The 24,891-nt window shown below is 44.1% G+C and overlaps 1 protein-coding gene across 7 annotated transcripts in view; it reads right to left on the bottom strand.

Annotated features, from left to right (window-relative positions):
* LOC105023490 (RNA-binding motif, single-stranded-interacting protein 3) overlaps window positions 1-24,891 on the bottom strand; it is a 121,968-nt gene that overhangs the window by 69,687 nt on the left and 27,390 nt on the right. For 6 of the 7 annotated variants that reach the window (XM_034297674.1, XM_020054902.3, XM_010892730.5 and 3 more), the window contains exon 2: window positions 9,438-9,619. In XM_034297674.1, the coding sequence (XP_034153565.1) occupies window positions 9,438-9,619 (182 nt within the window). The remainder of the gene's footprint in view (window positions 1-9,437; window positions 9,620-24,891) is intronic. The other variant, XM_020054901.3, reaches the window with a different exon arrangement.

The raw sequence follows: 24,891 nt of genomic DNA, 5'->3' as shown, positions 1-24,891 counted from the left end.
TTTGAATACTCTTGAATACTTTTGAGAACCACAGTAAAAAACATAAATAAAATAAAAAGATAAATAATAGAAAAAGAAAACTATTGATTCAAGGTACCCTGGAGATCTACAGGAATCCATTGCTAGTTTACGCCTCAAATGATTTGACCTATTGGTGAGTGTAGGGGTTCTTGGGCAAGTCTTTAATAGCGCAGAATAGGACTTGGGTCCTGGAGGAAGGTGTTTTCCTTCCACACAAGATTTCCTCAATGACCGTTTTCTAAAAGGGTTCCTTGAGAAACCTTATGATACTGGAAAGGTTCAACCAGTTTGGTTAATGTTACAATCCTAGAGGATTCTTCCAGACAACTTTACTGTTAAAGGTAAACAAACAATACTATGTATATGCATACTGCAAAACATCATCCTTCCACTATGTCACTGTCTTTCTGTGTGCATACTGTAAAACATCATCCTTCCACTATGTCACTGTCTGTCTGTGTGCATACTGTAAAACATCATCCTTCCACTATGTCACTGTCTTTCTGTGTGCATACTGTAAAACATCATCCTTCCACTATGTCACTGTCTTTCTGTGTGCATACTGTAAAACATCATCCTTCCACTATGTCACTGTCTGTCTGTGTGCATATTAAACATCATCCTTCCACTATGTCAGAGTCTGTGTGCATATTAAAGATCATCCTACCACTATGTCACAGTCTGTGTGCATATTAAACATAATCCTACCACTATGTCACAGTCTGTGTGCATATTAAACATCATCCTATCACTATGTCACAGTCTGTGTGCATATTAAACATCATCCTACCACTATGTCACAGTCTGTGTGCATATTAAACATCATCCTACCACTGTGTCACAGTCTGTGTGCATATTAAACATAATCCTACCACTATGTCACAGTCTGTGTGCATATTAAACATCATCCTACCACTATGTCACAGTCTGTGTGCAAATTAAACATCATCCTACCACTATGTCACAGTCTGTGTGCATATCAAACGTCTTCCTACCACTATGTCACAGTCTGTGTGTATATTAAACATCATCCTACCACTATGTCACAGTCTGTGTGCATATTAAACATCATCCTACCACTATGTCACTGTGCACATAATTATTAAACATCATAAAAGAAAACAACTAGCGCACAAAGAAAAGAAAAGTAGAGAAAGGACAGAATGAGGGACTGCAGGAAGTCCACTTTAACTTCAGTTCAAATCCATCCCCTCTAAGTGTGTCTCTTAAATGTTTTGTGAACAATTTATAATTGATAAGGAGATCTGTGATACACTGAAAGTGAAAGTATCATAATCCACCTTCACATGGTCAGGAGGAAATAGAAAGCCTTCTGTCCCCCATCATCTCCCTCCCTGTCTCCCTGTCTCCCTGTCTCTCTCTCTCTCTCTCTCTCTCTCTGTTTCTCTCTGTCTCTGTCTACATGGGTGCCTCTCTGTTTATCTCTCTGTATTTCTCTCTGTCTCTCTGTATGTCTCTCTCTCTCTGTTTCTCTCTGTCTCTCTCTACATGAGTGCCCCTCTGTTCATTTCTCAGTCTTTCTCTCTGTCTCCCTGACTCTCTCTCTTTCCGCTTATCTCTCTGTCTCTCTGTATGTCTCTCTCACTGTTTCCCTCTCAGTCTCCTATCCGTCTCTCTGACTGTCTCATTTAATGTTTCTCTCCTTTTCTCCTTCTACTCTCAGCAGAGGTAATACAATGTCTTATCAACAGGATCTGCTTTCCCGCCAGCAGAAAGAAAAAGTGGAAAGAAAGAGGAGTGAAGGAGGCGATCATAAAGTTACTCCTTCAATCTAGGATCTGTGCTTTGTCCCAAATGATGACCTAGTCCTTATGTTATTCACTACTTGAAACTAGAGGCCTATTGGAGTGAAAAGGAGGGGTCCCAGTTTGGAATGAATCTGAAGCTGCCTCTCATGTGACTTTAAATTAATGCGTAATGTGGCTTCACTATTTTCCCCCCAAGTCATCTAGAGCTAAAGAGAAAGTTGAGCGAGAGGACGGAGTTGAGCGAGAGAGCGAGAGATTCAGAAAGAGAGAGGGCGCAAAAACAACTTACAGAGACAGACAGAGAGGAAGAGTCTGAGAGTGGAAGAATGGGATCGAGGGAACGGGAGAGAGATAAAGAAAGAGAGGGAGTTAGAGAGTCATTGAGAGAGGTAGAAAGGAGAGAAAGCAACCGTACCTCTCAGGAATTACATTCATATGGAACTATTTTGTAAACCGTGGTTACGTTCGGATTGAGCATAAATCAGTGCAATTATGTTTGCTGTCAACACGTCCCCAGTGTGGTTGGTTTGTAATGACTCGCCCTTAACGATTTGCTATTATGTTGCTCCTTAACATTTTGATCCCTTAGAGATAGGGTGAGAAGCTCGGTCACCCGGGAGGAGCTCTGAGTAGAGCCGCTGCTCCTCCACATCGAGAGGGGTCAGCTGAGGTGGCTTGGGCATCTGTTTCGGATGCCTCCGGAACGCCTTCCTGGGAGGGTGTTCCGGTCCCGTCCCACCGGGAGGAGACCCCGGGGGAAGACCTAGGACACGCTGGAGGGACTATGTCTCCTGGCTGGCCTGGGAACGCCTCGGTGTCCCCCCAGAAGAGCTGGAGGAAGTGTCTGGGGAGAGGGAAGTCTGGGCATCTCTGCTTAGACTGCTGCCCCCGCGACCCGGCCCCGGATGAAGCGGAAGAAGATGTATGTATGTATGTATTATGTTGCTCCTTAACATTTTGCTATTATGTTGGTCCTTAACATTTTGCTATTATGTTGCTCCTTAACGCTTTGCTATTATGATGGTCCTCAACATTTTGCTATTACGTTGCTCCTTAACGCTTTGCTATTATAATCCTCCTTAACATTTTGCTAGGGTTAGGGTTACATTGCTCCTTAACGTTTTGCTGTTACGTTGGTCCTTAACATAATCAATTCAAAATGAAAAACTCCATGTTGCGAAAAACATTCACGGTTAACGGTTAAGGTTCATTTAGACTTATGGTCAGGCATCACAGTACTTGTGTTAGGGTTGGGAATAAGGTTAGGGTTAGGTTAAGGTTAGGCATGACAGTACTGAGGTTAGGGTTAGGAATAACATTAGGTTTAGGTTATGGTTAAGGTTAGGCATCACAGTCCTGAGGTTAAGGTTAGGAATAACATTAGGTTTAGGTTACGGTTAAGGTTAGGCATCACAGTACTGAGGTTAGGGTTAGGAATAACGTTAGGCTTAGGTTATGGTTAAGGTTAGGCATCACAGTACTGAGGTTAAGGTTAGGAATAACATTAGGTTTAGGTTACGGTTAAGGTTAGGCATCACAGTACTGAGGTTAGGGTTAGGAATAACATTAGGTTTAGGTTACGGTTAAGGTTAGGTATCACAGTACTGAGGTCAGAGTTAGGGTGAAGGTTTTGGGTTAGGTTACAAAGACAGAGGAACATCTGTCTAAACAACACAATTCCCCAACAAAGAAAATCCTTGCCTCCTAATGGAATGGACCTTCCAACAAACGGACTGAAAGTCAATTGTGGAAACATCCACCCACAATCCCTCCCACAACGCCTTTGCAAATAGCCACTATGTTTAACTATTAATATGCTCATAACTGCGCCTGGCAGACGGTTTCTGATGGTAGGGAAATCACACTTCTTATATGTTGACACTGAATGTAATTGTGAGTTATTAAAGACCAACAAGACTGAGGCATGTTAATATTGAACGTAATAGCACTGCTGATACAGTATGTTGATACTGAAATAGGTACGTATGTACGTAGTTCCTGCAGAGCTGTGTTGGAAATAGAGGTAGAAAGGACTGAGATAGGTGCATAGAGGGGTGTAGAGACAAGGAGAGAGGCAGAGAAACAAAGAAAGAGGTAGCGAGACAGAGAGATAGAGTCAGAAATGTACAGAGACAGAGATAGAGATAGAGTAGGGAGACAGAGGCATTTAGAGGTAGAGAGTCAGATCACAGACAGATCAGTCATCTCAAATCAAACTCTGGGCCAAGGTAGGAAGGGAGAGACCAAGGGAAGGAGGGAATGGAGAGATGGAAGGATGGAGAAAACATAACTCTGGGCCAAACTAGGGAGAGATGGGTGGAGCGCTCCATCGTTCCATCAGATCAAGATCTTTATCTATGAATGTGTCTCTGACATTTAACATTCTATGTATCACAAACACATTACATGTCACAGGTCTTCTCACAGCATGTTAAGAGCAAAACACTTTTATCAGCCCTCGCTTTAACTAAATGTTTCAGGGAGCATTGTTTTTGTTTTTTTTGCCTGACCTTCCAGTGCTAGGATGTGGGCGTTTTGTTAGTTTCTATACTAAACACTGTCTTTCTGTAAACAAAGGTAACCTCAAGGTCTGTTTGTAAACAAATGGAATTTATATTGAGGAAAATGCTCAATAGAATATACCCCAAGATGCTTCACTCCCTTTAGACCTCGCTGAGTTTTGATAGGCAGAGGGAAACTGTGTGGTCCAGGGTTTGGGCCTGCGTTCCTCTCTGATAGGATGTTGAGGTCTCTGTATAAGGGGGTGTCTGTGCTGTGGTGAGGAGGTAGTGTGGCTCTATTCCTTTACTGGTTCAATGTTGTTTCATGTCCTGGGTGGGGGTTTGGGTGAGGGTTTGAGTGGGGCTGAGCGTGGAACTGGATATGATGGAGGGCCAGGTAACCAGGTCCAGGTCACCAGGTCCAGGTAACCTGTCGGAGAAGGCAAAGGTGACAGTGTGGAAGACCAGCAGGTATCAGGTGAAGGGCGCAGACCCTGAATCCATGATACTGGGACTGGTGCATGCTGGGATGAGACTGGGGCTCACTTGTTCTAAACTGAATGATGGAGAAGGGGGGTCTGGGGGAGCTGTGTCTGGAAAAGATATAGATGGGAATGTCTGTCTGTCTCTCGCTGTCTCTCGGTTTCTCATTCTGTTTCTCCTTCCATATTTCTCACTTTCTCATTCCGTTTCTCTATGTACCACTCTTTGGTTTCTCACTCTGTTTCTCTTTCTGCATCTCTTGGTATCTCTCTTTGTATCTCCATTTCTCATTCTGTTTCTCTCTGTATCTCTTTGGGTCTGCCTGTCTGTCTGTCTGTCTGTCCGCATGTCTGTCTGACTGCCTGTCTGTCTTCCTGTCTGTCTTCCTGTCTGTCTGTCTGCCTGTCTGTCCGTTTGCCTGTCTGTCTGTCCTCACAGAGACTAAGTTAACCCACAACTGAAGTTCCAACAATAACAGGCTTTGATGAGCCCGATCACTGATGTGTTGTCCAGTGGTGTCATACACTGTGCATGAGCAACAGCGTCCTGAAGGCCCTGCATCACATAACATCCCTTTACACCCACAACATTGGATCCCAAATCCAGCTGAATCCCAAATGACCCATCAAGAAATCTGAACAGCGTCACTGTGAAAATGTACAAACACAACTTTTCAAATCAATAAGGCCAGAGGAGATGGTGCTAGACGGCCGAAATACTGCGGCTGAAGCTGTTTTCTCGGGCACAGGACACTGTGCTGATCCTGAGCCTAGCAGTGGTGTGCTGGCGATATATCACCAACTTCCAAAGATGTCCTGTTGCTGATATTAACTTGTCACCAATAAAATGTTTATATACTGTACATTATGTCATGCCTGTGATATACGACCTCTTATAAACCACCTGCATTAAGCATTTTAACCACCTGGTTTATAATACACATTTTAAAGTAGTTGCTTTAATAAGTCCTGAATGGTGATTGCCTGATGATATATAAGTTATGTGTCCAGGAACTCTGCGATGCGTCGTGCCTACGAACAGCTCTTAGCTGTGGAGCACACCCCCTTGAACTTTATTGCTTAAATGATCTATGGACTCAAGTATTCTTTGACATGAATCTGTAAATATATTGTAATGTTAAAACACTCACAACACACCCCAACCTCTCATTGGAACCCTCCAAGTGGAATCTCTCAATGAAACCCTACTAAGTGAACCTTTTATAAGAACCCTCCCAGTGGAACCTTTTATAAAAACCCTCCCAGTGGTATATATGACTGGAACCCTCCCAGTGGAACCTCTCACAGGAACCCTCTGATTTGTTGCTTTCTTACCCCTTAAACAAAGACAGCTATGGATCTGTGAGTGTGTGTGTGTGTGTGTGTGTGTGTGTGTGTGTGTGAGCATGTCTCTTTGATGTCTCCTGTCGGTGCAGAACGGAGAGCAGAGAGATTCAAAATGCCGTCTGTCTTTCAACTTCCATCCATCCAGGTGTGAGGGATCTGTTAATTGGGGATGTACACAGCTGTCTCGTCTCTCTCATCTCATCTCTCTTTCTGATATCCTTCAGTTACCCAAACAGACTGATCCTTGTATGAGAACCATCCTTGTCAGGTATCCCATATTTCCAAGCATTTATTCCCTTCAAAACAAAGTTTTTCAAGGCAGAGAGCGGATTCCTCTCATAATCAAATATCAATTCATGTTGTCTGGAATGACAAAAAAACCTGCTAGTTACTTTGTGGCAGGGTCTATTGAACATGAGCTGAGTTCTGCTTCGAATGGTATGTAGTTTAATATCCAGCCATGTTTCTCTGTTAGCTTTATGCAGGGCATCAAAAGCTCCAACATTCAGCCAGAAAGAGACAGAAGCCCCTCCCCTCCCACCCGACCTTCACCCCCCACCATCCCTAGACATTAACAGTCTGTACTTTAGTTTCAATCTGGGAGTCATATCACAGAGTTATTGGAAATGTCAGCTGACAACAGCACTTTTCACAGACACCCCAAGACCTGGCACGGAGAAACAGATGGGTGTTTGTGTGTGTGTGTGAGTGTGTGTGTGTATATGAGTGTGTGTGTGTGTGTGTGAGTGTGGCACAGTGGTTGCGGGGGTGGTTGGCACAAAGCAGGCAGCCTTGCGGTGACAGAATGAGAAGGACACAGAATGGGACGGGGAAGGGCCAGGAGAGACGGAGAGGGTGTACGAGGGCCCGTCATCTGGTCTATTCTGCTCAAATTGGGGGGGGGGGATAAACTGCCTGTGGCGGCGCAGCTCCGACCCTCACTTCCTCCGCGCTTCCTGACCTTTCCCCAAATGTGACTGGCCATTTGGCACCGCGTGTGCAGGGATAATGAAACTCTTATCCGCCTTCATCTTTCACCTGAGGCAATAATGGCCAGCAGGGTCGGGGGGGGGGGGTCACAGCCAACCTTCTGTCACTGTGCGGCGCGACCCGTCACCTCAGGGCACAGTGGCCGGCTCCGAGTTGGTTACATATGTACACCTGGCACCAGGTTAAATGGCCGTGTTGCCTCCTCCTCCATCGGACCGTCTGATGACAGGCTCAGACCAGTGGCCCAGGTTCATTGAGCCAATGCCCAACGGGTTGGGCCAGTTGAAAGGTACTGGTCTGTATCGGGGCTGGCATCACAAAAGAAACTGTTCGAACGGCTTGTGAATGGTGAAATTGTAATTTTTTTTGAATGGGTGCCATGGAAAAAAACTGTACAAAAAAAAGGCCTGAATTCAGTGTGGATTGGACACAACCGATAAGGACATATTCATTTCCCTGTAAAACTAATCACTTCACAAAGTAGACCAAGTCCCAAGTCTAATCCAAATTATCGTTCTCTCTTCGGGCATGCCGCGACAGATACATGGAATACATTTGGTGAGAAAGAGTGTGTGGTTTTGCTCGATCTGATGCGTTCTCCCATGAAATTCAACTGCCTGGGAATTGAAGGGAAGTATGAACGCTAGTTGAAGTGTACCTATGATAAAAATGACTGACCTCTACATGCTTTGTAAGTGGGAAAACCTGCAAAATCGGCAGTGTATCAAATCCTTGTTCTCCCCACTGTATATATCCTTCTCTGGATCTCCACTCTCCACTATACCTTCTTCTTCAGCACGGGCAATCATGACCCCCCCAATGAGTCAACCACAGAACCAGGGACAACAACACCCCCAGTAGAAGAAAAGGACGTCCACGGACACGGCGGGCAACAACCAGTACACGGGTGATTCATTCAGAGAGAGGGAAGAGGGCGATCAGCTGATACCGCAGCATGTTTGACCCTGACTCTCCCTGCCAGGTGGAATATTTCTTGCTGTGGACGGGGCTCGTCTGGAGCAGGTCTTGTGGGGAACTACCCAGGGACACATTTGGGATTCACTCACATCTAAGGAAACTCACAGCAGAGAGGAACCTGAGCTGGTGATGTTGGACAACGTTCCACAGTATGTAGTGCACTACTTGTGACCACGGTCCCATGGTTCCTGGTTAACAGTAGTGCACTACTTGTGACCACGGTCCCATGGTTCCTGGTTAACAGTAGTGCACTACTTGTGACCACGGTCCCATGGTTCCTGGTTAACAGTAGTGCACTACTTGTGACCACGGTCCCATGGTTCCTGGTTAACAGTAGTGCACTACTTGTGACCACGCTCCCATGGTTCCTGGTTAACAATAGTGCACTACTTGTGACCACGCTCCCATGGTTCCTGGTTAACAGTAGTGCACTACTTGTGAGCACGGCCCAGTGGTTCCTGGTTAACAATAGTGCCCACCACAGCGCACAGGGTGCCATTTGGACACAACAGACTCATGAGACTGGCAGATATGTGACCCATGACGACTCTGCCGAGGACATATTATGCAAGAGGAGAGAAAGGAAAGAGTGTGATAGAGAACGAGACAGAGAGAGAAGGAGAGAGACAGAGGGAGAGGGAGAGAGAGAGAGAGAGGGAGAGAGAGAGAGAGAGAGAGAGAGAGAGAAGGAGAGGGAGAGAGAGAGAGAGAAGGAGAGAGAGAGAGAGAGAGAGAAGGAGAGGGAGAGACAGAGAGAGAAGGAGAGGGAGGGGGACACACTTTGGTCTGGATTTCACAAGGTCTCATCTAACCACGCTAATGATGTCATGCTGACCCAGTAGCACCCCTCCTTCCCACTCCTAAGGCAGGGACAGATTCCAGGCAACAGGATATTCTTGGAAGTCCAGAACATGCCTTCCTGTTTACTTGTTTTCTGTGTGTGTGAGTATGTGAGTGTGTGTGTGTGTGTGTGTGTGTGTGTGTAGCTGTCTGAGAGGGTGTGTGTTTAGGGTAACCGTAAGAACATGATAAACAGTTTAGAGAATGTTTATACCGATAAGTTTACACTCAGACCCGCCAACTAACCTGACAAAGATGACTAATCCCATCCACCAGCTGATTACTAAAACCAAAGGTGCGCTGGAGTAGTGGTTGGGAGACAAAGCTACCGGAGGGCAGCTGTCAGGAACCCGGGAACAGGGTGGCAGGGGAAAAGCATTGTAGCTGTGTGTTGGCGGTTGTGTGCGGAAAAAAGGGAAAGTAGTGTGTGAAGGCTATGTACGGCTGACGGCCACAACCACCGAGGGCACTGTGCAATGTGTGAACACATGAAAGGGATCTCTGCTCACGGTTGACATAGTTTGATGAGGTCCTGGTCGGTGGTCCCTGGGGGCAGTCCTCTGATGTACAGGTTGGTCTGGCTGAGTTGCTCCACGCCGCAACCTCCCCCTCCGCCACCTCCCCCTTGGTGACCGTTGTTAGGGCTGGGACTGGGAGGGGCCATCGGGGCAGGGGTTGGGGCATAGGACTGCTGCAGGACAAGACACCCGGAGTGGGGCGGGGTAAAGGGGGAGAGGGGTAGATGGGTGGGGGGGAGGGAGGGAGGGAGGGAGAGAGAGGGGTAGAGGGGTGGTGATTAAACCCATAGGCACTGTTCGCACAATTTCACAACATTCAGACTGCTGCTGGAATTAGAGAAACAGAGAGAAAGAGAAAGTAGCAGACAGAGACAGAGAGTAGGAGATGGACAGAGACAGGAGAAAGAGATTTACAGAGAAATGAATGTAGAGACGTTTTCTCATCCAGATAGAACGGACGCGAGGTTCACAAATCACTACCAACCCAACTCAAGAAGAACTGGCCCAAACAAATGATAACGAAACAAATATAAAATGATGTCAACTACTGTGAAAACATTACGATAACATCTCTGAGTAAACCTGAATGCTATTTTGGCTTCATACAGCATCTGACGATCTGACCACTGAGACTGACAGAAAACAGATGAAACAACACAGTGCAGTAAAGACTTTGCGAGCGTGTCCTGGCTATAGAGACTGGTTGTCCCAAGCCAACCGGAGAGGACAGGCTGTGATCATTCTGCTTCCAGGGAGTGGTTGAAACAGAGCTACATTTCCTGTCACACGGTGACACATACCAAGAACTAAGAGAAGCCTGCCCCACAGCCCCCCCCCCCCCCCTCGCCGAAAATTTTCAATCAGTACAAAGAATTTAGAACCCTAAAAGATTACTCAAATATGTTCCGAGTTGGAAAAAATGATCTGCGTATCGGAAGCCAAGTGTTCAGCCTCCTGCCACAACCTTAAGGACCGCCAATTAAAACACAAACAAAAATTGCAGACCAATGTGCCATTTGGGTCTGTTTGTCAATATAAAATTGTAATTCCAAACCACATGTTCTATAAAGTTAGTTAGAATGCCAAGCTAGCTAGCTGTTATAGAGTTAGCTGCTAAGGCTAAACCTAGCCTGTCTGTTCAGTACCACTGGCCCCGACCATGTATACAAAAAGCATGTGTTTGCACGGTTATAGATACACCACTGGTAGGACAGGCTACGAAAAAGTCCAAACCACGCACTGCATGAAGTTAGCCAGATTGCAGTTATGTATTTAGCTAATATAGCTATCTAGTCGTAAATAAAAAAAGTTCTGCTATTCCCCTTGTAGATGCTAAAACTTGCCTGCACTTACAAATGTCCCCTTTAGATTGAAATTGAGAAGTTACAGAGAGACAGTAGGAGGGAGATGTTGTCTTGACAACTATGGAAAATGATCACAAAGTGTCAGAAGAACATGAGGGGGATGACAGCTTTACATCTCCTTAAAAGTGTAGCGTTTGTTGACTGCACACGAGGTCAGTTACTTCAGATGCCTTTAAATGCACATTTAGATGCTACTAAATGTATCTTCCATTGTTACAACAGTGTACTGTGAATCCAATATTGCAGCGAGAGCAAGCCTCACTGTGTTTCGTTTCACTCTCATGTGATATCCGTTAAGGTCAGAGGTCACGGCCACCCCCTGGCTTCTTGATGACACCGTTCTGACTCGCTCTCAGATGCACAGACAGAAGTGGGTATTTACAGGCGACAGAGCGCACCGTCCAAAGCAGTCCAGATTGCATGCGTGTGTGTGTGCGTGTGTGTCAGTGAGAGTGTTTTACGTAATGACGGCCTGTCACCACTCTGCATTGAGACTGAGACAGGTCTCCCATTTATCTATTAACTGAACTTCCCTCAGCCATAAAATTACTGTCAGACCTCACGCAGACAGGCACGCACACACGCACACAGGAATACATTCTCTGAAATATAACAGCGGAAAACAAGGGAAACGGAAAGATATCAGACGTTTTTTCTAAGACGCCCGCGCTCGGCGAGCAGTGAACACGTATGTCCGCTTGGCAAACACCCTGGGGACAGAACAACCTAGATGCTCACAGAGCCTCTCAGAGCGAGCCGGTGAGACGACTCAAATTAGCCCGGGACCAAAACACGCCCGTCAGACAGCGGCGTGTAAACAGCCAGGGGGCCGGAAGACACCCGGGCCTGCTCTGACACCCACGGTAAATCTGAGCTTCGCGGTGACATGCAGCAACCCGTCCACGTGTCCGCAAGCTGGCTCGTGTAGCCTGAAGCCGAGGCACACCGCGTCAGAAACAGAACGGCATGGACCTCGCACCAGGAGCATGAGAAGGACTGAGGGGAAAAATGAAAAAACACACTTGAAATCAGAGCTTCATGGTACAGCTCTGCTGGAAACCAGCCACACCAGCCGAGAGGTGCATTAGAGGGGAGATGAGAGAGATACCGGGAAGGGGGGGGGGAGATGGGGGGAGGGGGGTTGATGGCTGAGAGTGAAAGGGGAAGGGGGAGGGGGTGGGCAGTGGGAGAGATTTAAAGAGAACACAGGGATACATGCACCTGCAGACATCAGTACACAAACGCCCTGGGAAGAGTTTACAAGCTGCTTATCTTCCTCATGTGTATCTCATTTCACACGGAGAGAGAACGGAAGAGAGACGTGACAGGCCAATGAAGGGAGAGAGAGGAAAAGAGAGCAAGACGCGGTGGGGAGAAAGAGAGAGAGTAAAAAGAGGACACCACACAGGGAGAAGGAGAGGGGGAGAGTGGGTAAGAGGGGGAGAAAGAGGAGAGAGGGAGTGAGATAGAGGGGGGAGAGAGTGAGAGAGGGGGGCGGGTGAGAGTGGGTTGAGAGATAAGCCAGCCAGCCACGGGGATCACACAATTACACAGCAATATCAGACATTTGTCCAGTTTCTTCAAACATCGAATAATGACCTATTTTTCACAAGACTCTCCCACCAGGGAGTCAGTCTGACAGGTGACGAGGGGAAGAACAGCAGCTTAGCCCACTCAGCCACTACAGCGCAGAGCTGTAGCCGACTGGATGTTCAAACACCAGTAAAAAAAAAACGTTTTGAAAATAACAAAACTGAGCCGCATTTACAAAACTTTTTGCATTTACATTAAAAGATGTATCACACACTGAGATACATTGTAACAATCCTTATTTATAACACTGCTCAACCAGGAACTGGGATCACTCCCACCTGTTGCCACCCCGGGGTCTCGTATAGCCAATCTGTTTGGTTAAAGAATAAGAAAAAGGTCGACCAATTATAAAATGTTCCCATAAACCGCATTTCCATTTTATGAGAGATACCTTTTGGTGTTTTGATGCTGCCTTTTAGAAGCACTGAAACCCCAAACCATTTTTAACCACAGGCTCAAAGACGTGCACCAATATTCAGATTGGAGAAACACTTTGGGTGTTTCAGTGCCGCCATGCCGTGTTAAAACACTTTCTGTGTATCAAAACACTTACCGTGAGCTTACATTGAAACACCCTCCAAACAGCAGATATCACTGCGTTTCACCGTTTCATTACATATTCATTGTGTTTGAGTCGTTCTATTTTTACTGTGTATTATATTCATTATAAAAGGTGGTGTGCAGAGGGAATTCAGTTCATAAATATTCATTTTGGCGGCGTGTAGAACGTCTTGCGTGCTACAGTGATTTGCAATCCTTTTGTGTAAGGAGGAGACATTAAAGCTGGGGTCAAGCAACTGTTAAATTTACCAGAACAATTTTATATATAAACATACAACTTAAAAATATATATATTGAAAATAATGAGCAGAGTGTTTGTTATATATTCAGTTTCAAGGGAATTTCAATATTCTTCTGTAGGACCAAACATTTTATTAAAATATATCTAATATATTTTATAAAAAATATATAAGTAATATGCGCTGATGCCCATACTGCATAGACACACACAACAAACCCACAAAGACACATGCGCACACACACGCACACACACACACACACACACACAAACACACTGGAACCTAGTGGTCAACAGTTGCCCTACTACAATGAAATGTAAGGGTTCTACTGCCCAAAAGCCCCTGCTGTACTGTCCCTCAGCAACTCAGGGGGTCTTATTGCTCCCAGGTTGCTGCAGTACATTAGAATGTGTTGTTAGGTCAAATAATATTTAAACACACACACACACACACACACTCTCTGTCAAATTGTTATTTCCCTAAAGAACACTTTAGTTGCCAAAACAATTAGCCTCTCCTGGAGAGCTTTCTAAAACTGGTTAAAATGGCTGCTCCCACTCGCACTTTCTCACACGCTCCCCTCAGGCCTCCTCTCCTCTCCACTCCTCTCCCCTCACCTATACCACCTCCTCTTTTCACCGCTCCCCTCCACTCCACTTAATCCTTCATGTCTTTTCCGTTCCTCTGTCTGGGCAGTTTAACCTCGGTGAGGTCAGCTTTCTTCGGCCCTACGGAGGTAACCTGCATGTCAATGCTATCTGAGGCCCAAACAGACAAACGTAGGCGATGGGGTTGTGATTTGGGAGCCAGTGGAATCTATAGAAGACAGATGGATTCTATTATTCCTCTCTTTCCCTGTGTGTTCTGTTAATTAAATGTCACCCTCGCCTAGAAAGTTCTGTTCCTGTGAGGAATGTTCCAACGCATGCATGCGCACAAGCACATGAACGCAGACAGATCTTTTTATTTCTAACCCTCGTAAATGACTTTCATTCAAAAATATATTTTCAGGAAAAAAGACCAAACATAACCCTAAACTCTTTCACTAACCCTAATCTTAACATTTACATTAACCAAAACTGAAGAATTAATCTCTAACCATTAACTTCTAAACCTATCATGAACCACAGCAAACATAGCCAAAAATAGTGTCTGGCAATATGTCTCCAGGAGTTAGAATTGTCCATAGGTAATTCTGTTGTCCATATTTATTTCCTTATGTTGACCTTATATTGTCCTTATTTCCTTATATACATTCACTACCATTCAAAAGTTTTAGGTCACTTCGAATTTTCCTTGTATTCAAAAGAAGAGTACATACAGCTCCGGAAAAGATTGAGAGACCACTGCACCTTTTTCTATCCTTTCCAAAAAAGTAGAAAGAAAAGTTTTGAGTGAGGAACAGAAGCGTTAAATTTGCAGTGGTTTCTTAAAACACGTGTAGTAAAACGCACACTCTTACTCTCTCTCTTTCTCTCTCTCTCTCTCTCTCTCACACACTCTCACACACACACACATACACACGCACAATCCCATTCTCTCTCTTCCAGGGGGGTCATTCGGACTAGTCCACAGTATCCTGGGAGGGGCAGAGGAAGGAATGCTGTCTATTTCAGGCTCAGAACCGAGATCCGAGGAAGCTGCGGTGAACGATGTTGTTTCCCATCTCTATTCATCGGATACACTTTTCCCCCGGGGGTCAGTAACCGTTGGTCCTGTGGATCCTCACAACCCGGTCGAAGATACTAAAAGTGGTTTTGTTGATTGTTTTGGGGACATTCACATGCATGCACACACAATCACATGATTAATATGATTGGAGATTATTCCAGAGCTGGGATTTTCCTGGACAGAAATTGAGCCCTAACAATGGGAGACACAGAGGGTGCTTTCATATCCGTTTGTTCATCAATACTCCAGTGACCCTACTAAATACTTCCCTATTTCTGTGGTCCTTCTTTTGTCCACAAGCTCTCCTATGATCGTCCTCCATTCTCTAAAATCTCTTCTGATCTTCCCTGGTGGAATTTCATTCTCTCAGTCTTGGCCTCTCTTTTCCTCTCTCTCTTTTTGTTTACTTCACTTCGAATCCTAAAGTCACTAAAAGGACCACATAAGAAAACATAGCAGTGGATTAACACAGAAAAACGCACTCAAATGGACCACCACACACACAAACACTTGTTTTACTTTAATTGTATATGTTCTAACCCCTAACTCTAACCCTAATTTTAACCCTAACCCTAATCCCAGGTCTTGACAATTAATATAAATGAGGACCGGCAAAATGTCCTCACTAGTCATGATCGTCACGAGTTACTATACTAGTACAAAAACATGCACATACACACACACACAATCAACCACATTCACACACACACACACACACAATTCACCACACACACACACACACATCCACACAAAATTAACCACATTCACACACACACAATCCACCACACTCAAAACACAGTTTCCTGTCCTCTCTCCTTCTTCTGTAGCGAGACGGACTGGAGTCAGTTGGGTTTAATCAAAGAAGAACGTCGTTTTCCTGTAGTTTGATTGTTTGTCTGTCTGATTGTTTGTCTATCTGCTGTTTGTCTGCCTGCCTGATATCCACCTCATTAGAATAAACAACCCCGGTGATGTCAACAACCACAGAACCCCGGTGATGTCAACCAACACACAACTCTGGTGATGTCAACAACCACAGAACCCCGGTGATGTCAACAACCACACAACCCCGGTGATGTCAACCAACACACAACCCCGGTGATGTCAACAACCACAGAACCCCGGTGATGTCAACAACCACACAACCCCGGTGCTGTCAACAACGACACACAACCCTGGTGATGTCAACAACCACAGAACCCCGGTGATGTCAACCAACACACAACCCCGGTGATGTCAACAACCGCAGAACCCCGGTGATGTCAACAACCACACAACCCCGGTGCTGTCAACAACGACACACAACCCTGGTGATGTCAACAACCACACAACCCCGGTGATGTCAACAACCACACAACCCCGGTGATGTCAACAACCACACAACCCCGGTGATGTCAACCAACACACAACCCCGGTGATGTCAACCAACACACAACCCCGGTGATGTCAACAACCACAGAACCCCGGTGATGTCAACAACCACACAACCCCGGTGATGTCAACAACCACACAACCCCGGTGATGTCAACCAACACACAACCCCGGTGATGTCAACCAACACACAACCCCGGTGATGTCAACAACCACAGAACCCCGGTGATGTCAACAACCACACAACCCCGGTGATGTCAACCAACACACAACCCCGGTGATGTCAACCAACACACAACCCCGGTGATGTCAACCAACACACAACCCCGGTGATGTCAACAACCACAGAACCCCGGTGATGTCAACAACCACACAACCCCGGTGATGTCAACAACCACACACAACCCCGGTGATGTCAACAACCACACACAACCCCGGTGATGTCAACAACCACAGAACCCCGGTGATGTCAACAACCACACAACCCCGGTGATGTCAACAACCACACAACCCCGGTGATGTCAACAACCACACAACCCCCGTGATGTCAACAACCACACAACCCCGGTGATGTCAACAACCACAGAACCCCGGTGATGTCAACAACGACACACAAACCCAGTGATGTCAACAACCACACAACCCCAGTGATGTCAACAACCACAGAACCCCGGTGATGTCAACAACCACACAACCCCGGTGATGTCAACAACCACACAACCCCCGTGATGTCAACAACGACACACAACCCCGGTGATGTCAACAACCACAGAACCCCGGTGATGTCAACAACCACAGAACCCCGGTGATGTCAACAACGACACACAACCCCGGTGATGTCAACAACCACAGAACCCCGGTGATGTCAACAACCACAGAACCCCGGTGATGTCAACAACGACACACAACCCCGGTGATGTCAACAACCACAGAACCCCGGTGATGTCAACAACCACAGAACCCCGGTGATGTCAACAACGACACACAACCCCGGTGATGTCAACAACCACAGAACCCCGGTGATGTCAACCAACACACAACCCCGGTGATGTCAACAACCACAGAACCCCGGTGATGTCAACAACCACACAACCCCGGTGATGTCAAAGACCACGTAACACTGGTGATGTCAAAGACCACGTAACCCTGGTGATGTTATCTAGTTAGTTAGTTACTTATTCAGCTGGGCACACTGACAATGGAGTCTTGCTTGCAAGTGTGCCATGAATGAATGAAATAATTTAAAACATAATGAAATAAAAAAACACAAGAACAGCAAAACAATCAGGAAATTAAGGATTAGAGTAGTGACAAACCCAGTGTGCAGATTTAGATTTTACACCCTCTCTCGTTTCAGCCTGGATACTACCACACAGATACATTTTGAACCACACCCTGTTTAAATGAAACCCTAGAAAAAACTGCCAAACAACATGGAGAGGTCAACTGCATCTACATGACAACAAATATGGCAACACAACTCACTTCCACATTCATGTTGTTGACAATATTATTATTTTTTCCAACTGCTTTCACACAAAATATTTTCATGTCACACAATTTTTGCAACCTCTCACCCAAAGTGCAGAACTACACACCAAATCTCCAAAACCATAAGCTATTTCTCAGCCTTTGACTCAGTTTTCAATTGCATAAAACACTTTTTTCAAAACACTACACACAATTCTCTACCTAAAACACAAAAATTTAACAGGAAGTTTCCAAACACAACCAATCAAAATGCTACACTTATTCACCAGGTCACACAAACACTCCTCACATGTGCAAACACTAATTGCTTAACTGATCACTAACCAATCACTGCTTTACTGTAGTATAAATAGGTCAAAGGTCAGATTGTCTGTTTTGAACAATGGATTCCAACAATGGACATGGGAGCAAGAGGAGTAGGAGTAGGAGGCAGGGGACAACAACGAGGACAAATTCAACGATGAAGAGTTGGAGGAGGAGGAAGAAGAGGATGAGGGCAAAGAAGAGACGGAAGGAGAGCAATCTCTGATGAGATTAGGGCAAGACTTGTTGATCATGCGATCAACCACGGTTTGACCATGAGAGAGGCCAGCCCAACTTTGTAACTCTAAGCCATCCATTTACTGCACTGAATTGAATGAATGAGGTTGGTTATCATGCTGTACTACAATTTTTTTTTTTTACAGTTCCTATGCTGAACACACACAGTGTCTGAGTGGAAAGGCAAAGACATCATGGAGGATGAGGACGCTTGTTTACAGATGTACAAGAGACTGCAATTATAAATATGGTTTTGGCCAACAATGCAGTTATGATTCGAGAGATAAGAAAGCAGATCTTGAATAATGACACCATATTTAACTACATCAATGCTGTAAGCCTTTCGACCACACAACGACCACACAACGACCACACAACGCATCCTCCAACGCATCCTCCAGCAGCACCAGGTGACGGTGAAACAACTTAACAAGGTGCCATTTGAGAAACTCTGACAAAAGAATCTGCGACATGACTTTCAGAGGTATGTATGCATGCAACACTACTTCCAGTACTTCAGACATACCATATTTACTCATCTGTATAACCTTTTGTCTTTTACAGAGAGTATTGGAGATGGATGCCCTTGTAATTTGCCATGAATTTATTTATGTGGATGAGGTTGGCTTCAACCTCACCAAAACCAGGAGCCGCAGAAGAAATGTAATCGGACAGAGGGCAGTTACCGATGTCCCTAGGCAACGTGGGGGTAATAACTGTGCTGCCGTCACTCAAAACGGGGTCCTCCATCACAACGCCACACTCGGTCCGTAAAACACCGGCCATATGCTCACTTTTCTGGATGCAATTTAAACAATGCTTGTCCCTGATCCAGGTCAGGAGCCTGCTAGATTTGTGGTTGTATGGGACAATGTTAGTTTTCACCGGGCTGTTCTGATCCAAAACTGGTTTGCCACCCATCCACAATATGTAGTTTTGTACCTACCCCCATACTAAAAAGACAGTCAGTGAGGGAACTTTCTGTCACACGCAGTCGACACACAGAAACATTTACTACTTCTACAAACCCCTCCACACACACACACACACACACACACCAGGCTCCAGTGGACTGAACCAGAGATCATTCTTCTACATTCTTCCTACTTAATTATCTGACCTCTGGCGTTCCATTCTAAAAACATGAATATTGAACAGTTAAAAGCTTCACACAAAGACTCTTTATTATGTATATGTATGCAAATCACACATTAGTATATTCAATAAGTCTTTTCACTTCTACACACAGCCCTGAGGTCAAAGTTGAAATAACTGCAGTATGCAGAGCAGACAGACAGGAAGAGTTCATACAGGGTATTACAGAGAAAGAGAGACAGAGAGAGAAAGAGACAGAGAGTGAGGAAGATAGAGAGGAAGTAGAGAAGGAAAAAGAGGGGATAGAGACGAAGAGAGAGATCGCAAATCAATATTTCACACATTGAGACAAACACTTTCGGTAAGATTCTCTGGAGGAGAACTGCTAACAATGTTTGCAGGGCGGAATTAGGCCAGCATTCATTAACAATTAAAACAAAAAAGACCTATAGTTTTGGACACAAATCATTACCATGCCCTGGATTACCAAGAGTTGCATCCAACTGAGTTCACAAACCTTTCCTACTAACAAACAGAAAACTCAGGACCAGAACATCTAATAAATCAGATTTAACCAAATTATAAAACAGTTCAAACATAATAACATTACCAATTGGGATACACAAACAAAGCAAAATGCAGTGTCATCTGGCTCTAAACCAACATTACACCATTATAAACCATCTGACTACGGTTACTGAGCAAGAAAAACCTTGTTAAGTACAACCCAGTTTCCAAAAATGTTTGGACACTGTGTAAAATGCAAAGTAAAAGAGAATGCAACTATGTACAAATCATCTATCCCTATATATCATTGAAAGTAGTACAAAGGAAACATATCAATTATTAAAACTGAGAAATGTAATTGTTTTGGCAAATTTGAATTTCATGCCAACAACACATTTCAAAAGGTTTGGGACACAGGCAGGTTTACCACTGTGTTGCATCACCTCTTCTTTTAACAATACTATGTAAGCGTTTGGAAACTGAGGAGACCAATTGCTGTAGTTTTGAAAGCCACACTTTTCCCAATTATTGCTTAATATAGGATTTCGGCTGCTCAACAGCTCTGGGTCTCCTTTGTCATAGGAGACCCAGAGCTGTACCCGGGCTCTTTGGAGCCATGCTGTTGTAATAAGTGCAGTATGGGGTTTGGCATTGTCTTGCTGAAATAAGCAAGGCCTTCCCCGAAAAAGACATCTGGATGGCAGCATAAGTCGCTCCAAAACCTGTATTTGTTTTCAGCATTAATGGTGCCTTCACAGATGTGCAAGTCACCCATGCCGTGTGCACTAATGCACCCCCATACCATCATTGATGCTGGCTTTTGAACTGTGCGCTGATAGCAAGGAATCTTTTAATGATATGATATACCGTAGATGATGATGATCCCCAAACTCTGCAATTTTATGTTGAGAAACATAATTCTTAAATTGTTGAACAGTTTTCCTGTGCAGTCTTTCACATAGTGGTGAACCCCTCCCCATCTTTACTTCTGAAAAACTCATCGTCTCTGGGATGCTCTTTAAATAACCAATCATGTAACTGACCTGTTGCCAATTCACGTAACTAGCTGTCAAATGTTCCACCAGGTTTCTTTTTAGAATTACACAAATTATATATATATATATTTTAAAGAAACAATAACATTTCTCAGTTTCAACATTTGGAATGTTTTTTTTGTACAATTTTCTATTGAATATAGGGTTGAAATGATTTGCACATCATTGACAGTTTTTCTTAACATTATATACACTGTCCCCACTTTTTGGTAAAATAGAGCACAGCCTGGCATCTAAAAAAGGGCAGACATGGGACAACCTGGCTCACTGCAGAGGAAAGGCTGTGCAAACACTGAAGAAGAACCTGAGTCAGCGCTGCATTTCCTCTCAAATTAAACAGTCATTTCCCAAAATTGGAAACCATTATTCAAGGTTTCAAAGACCTCTCTAATGAAAATAAGATACATATCCTTCTGGAGGAGAACTCAGAACAGCTGTATATTGGAAGCACACCATGTTGCAACCTGCCACCAGATGATGGAGAGTGTCTGAGAATACCAACCAGTTTTATGCAGTTGTAATTTAGTGTTTTTATTATTATTTCATGTTCCTCTTTTTTCTCTTGGCTGTTCTTCTAATTGTTATTGTTGCTTTAATGACACTCTATTGCAAATTAATGTTATCACTGCTATGCCCTGACAATATATACATCATTATGTCATGCCAATAAAGTCATCTAAATTGAATTGAGAGGGGGAGAAGACACAGAGAGAGGGAAGACAGAGAGAGAGAGAGTGGAGACGGAGAGTGCGAGGGGAAACAAAGAAGAGAGAGCAGAGAAGAGGAGAGAGGTAGTGGTATTGAGGTGTAGGGAGGGAGAGAAATACGAGAGAGAGTGTGAGTGAGAAAGATGGAGAGTGATAAAGTGCTACTTTATTTCTCAGCAACTTTCCCCAAAGTTTTGTAGGAGACATAACTGAAACATTTATATTAAACTGACAGGTGGAAACAAGGAAAGCAGAGGCAGCAATCATTTTAAGGACTTCTCCCAAATGGAACCCTATCCCCTATCTAGTGCACTACATTTTGGATAGGTGATAATGTGACATTTGGGACACAAAAACTTGCGTTTTATTAGCTCCAGAGGAGCGCAGTTGGAGAATACCTGCCCTCCTGAACCCCATAAGGCCCTGCAGAGAGATTAAAATATGAGGAAACAATCATGGCTTATTAGCATATGAAGGAAGCGAGGAAGCCGTTGAAAATCCTCCGCGGCCCGTTTTTAATCCAGGAATGACTTTTTAACTGTATTGTTGAATGAAACAGTCAGACTGTTCCAGGCTCTTCTTTGCCTTTCCAGGCAGGGAATTACCATCAGAATGCGAAGAGGAGATTCTGACCAGAGAATTGAAAAGACAACATAGAATCTATAGAATATAGAAATAACGTCCATGCACGATGTATTCTACTCTGTCCCCAGCAACAAGAGGCATATACTCTACAGACAATGTTATGGTTTTGGGTGTCTGGTTTATTATTGAATTACAAAGATTTTTATGGGTTATGACGACAAACTAATGAGACAGGACAGGAAAGCATAACCTAGGTAACGGGCAGTGACGCGCAGTGAGGTACACATACAGTCTACTCACTAATCAGGTTGATCTCTGTAGCAAATCTATTTCTAATGCATGTTTCATTAGATTGGAAACACACACGTTTTAAAGGGAAATGTACTGGGGTTGTCCCACACATGTATATATTGAGACTGCCCTGGACAATTTCTTATGCTTACAAATATTTAACTAGATCGATCTCAAAACGTTTGCTTAACACTTATCATCAGTATTGCCAGATGTGGGTGGGTGGGTGGGTGGTTGCGGTTCCGGGAAATTGGACTATTTTAATGAGAGTGGGCGTGCAAAAATGGGTTTGGGCGAATCTATTTACAGATAAGTTTGTATAGAATCCGGGAGTTTTTTCTGGAGTCTGCGGGTGATTGTGCGGGTTGCAGTTAAGGAAATCTGGCAACACTGCATATCACAGGTTTCATCTGCCTGACTCGCAAAATAAGCAGTTGACTGCGCAGTTAGCGGACGATTGCATAAGCAAAACATTTTTTTTCTAAATCTCGTCAGCGGAGTCTATTTCCCACGGATATGCTATGCATATATGGCCCTTTACAAAACAACCGATTAAGCAGTAGCGTAGCGTGTCCAAAAACTTCAGGTCTGAATCCAGTTAACAAACATACCCCACAAAATCAGGGAGTAGGTTAGCCAGCTTTTGCAGAAAAAAGCTATAAACGATTTGTAATCTTACTTTATTTGAAGACTAAATCCATTCACCTATCCTGAACGAATTTGGATCGCTGTTGGCAGACAATTAAAGGGTAGCCAGCCCATGACCACACGGTGTCAGCAGTTGAGAACAGCAGGCTGGGAAAGCAGAACAACCTGCGAGCTTCAGCGCAACCACACAGCCACTCCGTTCTTAAAAACGATTAGATTAGGACACTTCTGGTAATCTTTTGTCCCTTACGCTGTTGTAAATCCGTAAGATCAGGTGTTGGTCTACCCTTCGACAAAATGTCTTCTTTTTTTGTCATAGATACGACAATTACTTGGCACTTCCATAGCTAGCTGGGCCAGTGAGCTTTTCTAGACGTTAAAGTGGGTAATTGAAATACAATTTCTGTTGACAAATCAGTAAATACTGCAGAAAAGCAGGAGCACAAGATCATACATTTCCATTTCTTCCAAAACTCTACCTACCCAGCCTGCACATCACTGGCAACGGGAGCCACCACATATGCTGCTGGTTTGAATCCCTTACTGACATCTAGTGTGGCTAGTTCTACGGAAGGTGCTATCGTGGCTGGTGCTACCAGGGATTGGTTCTAAATGTCATGCTATTTTGTCTGGTTCTAGCACGTATTGATTTAGGGTGGCTTGGATAGAACCAGTCTAGGGAGGAAGTTGCTTGCTCTTTGCTTCACGAGGTCATCAGATATTCATTATCCTTGTAATTTATCGTCCTTTCATGATGATTATCATTATTCCTTCCTGTTATTCCTGCTTGACTTGACAAACTTCGTCAGCTTCCGTTAGAACTGCCACAGTATCATAGCGCAGCAGTCTAAAACGCAATCTCCATTTCGTAATTAATTTTTCTTTAGCGTTGTCTTTCTTGCTTATTTTCCCTATTTCTTTCTCATTTCTTTTTCTTGTGATTTCCTTTATCTTTCTTTCTCTGTTTATTCCATATTGACTGAAACAAATCCCGCTGCCGACTGAAATCACATGCTAAATCGAGAGGTTGTTTCTTAAATCCGACTCTACTTATTACATCTTGTTATAGGATGATTATAGTTGAAGTTGTCAATCTAATTGACATAACATACTATATATTAAGTAATATTTCAGTATAATATATGGACCAGTGTAACATCACTTATCCACTGTACTCCAGTGAATTGGAAACAAATGAAAAAATAGAAAACATGCATTCTTAATCCGAAATTAATGTAATTTAATATCAATGTACCATTCAGAATCCGTATGTCTTCTGACAGTTCTATCATTAAATTAAAGCTGGAAGAGAAACCAGCATGTCATGCTATTCCAGACATGTTGCACACTTGGATTTATTTAATAGCCATAACCAATTACTGTAAAAGGTTAAAACCATCAATTTCCTCCTAATCTGCTTTAATTATTGAATAGAAAGGGAAAATCCAAGCGTGAAAATAACACATTTAGATACTCAACCATGGGCATAAAAAACACGCTGCAACAAACACACAACCACAAACCAAACTCGAGCAGTCAATATCACAGGCTCTTCTGCTCCCCTGTGACAAAGCATTCTTATGAAACAGCAAAAAGACAGAATAACTGTAACAAGAATGACCGCTGTTTAAACAGACACCTCTATGTTTTAATATTGTAGTGATCAAACGGAGCAGGAAGGGAACCCCGGCCCCCGGAGCCAAAGTCCAAACACACTTCACATCAAA

The sequence above is a fragment of the Esox lucius genome, chromosome 16 (assembly GCF_011004845.1).
Source record: "Esox lucius isolate fEsoLuc1 chromosome 16, fEsoLuc1.pri, whole genome shotgun sequence".
Lineage (NCBI taxonomy): Eukaryota > Metazoa > Chordata > Actinopteri > Esociformes > Esocidae > Esox > Esox lucius.
This window is presented reverse-complemented; position numbering and strand designations above follow the sequence as displayed.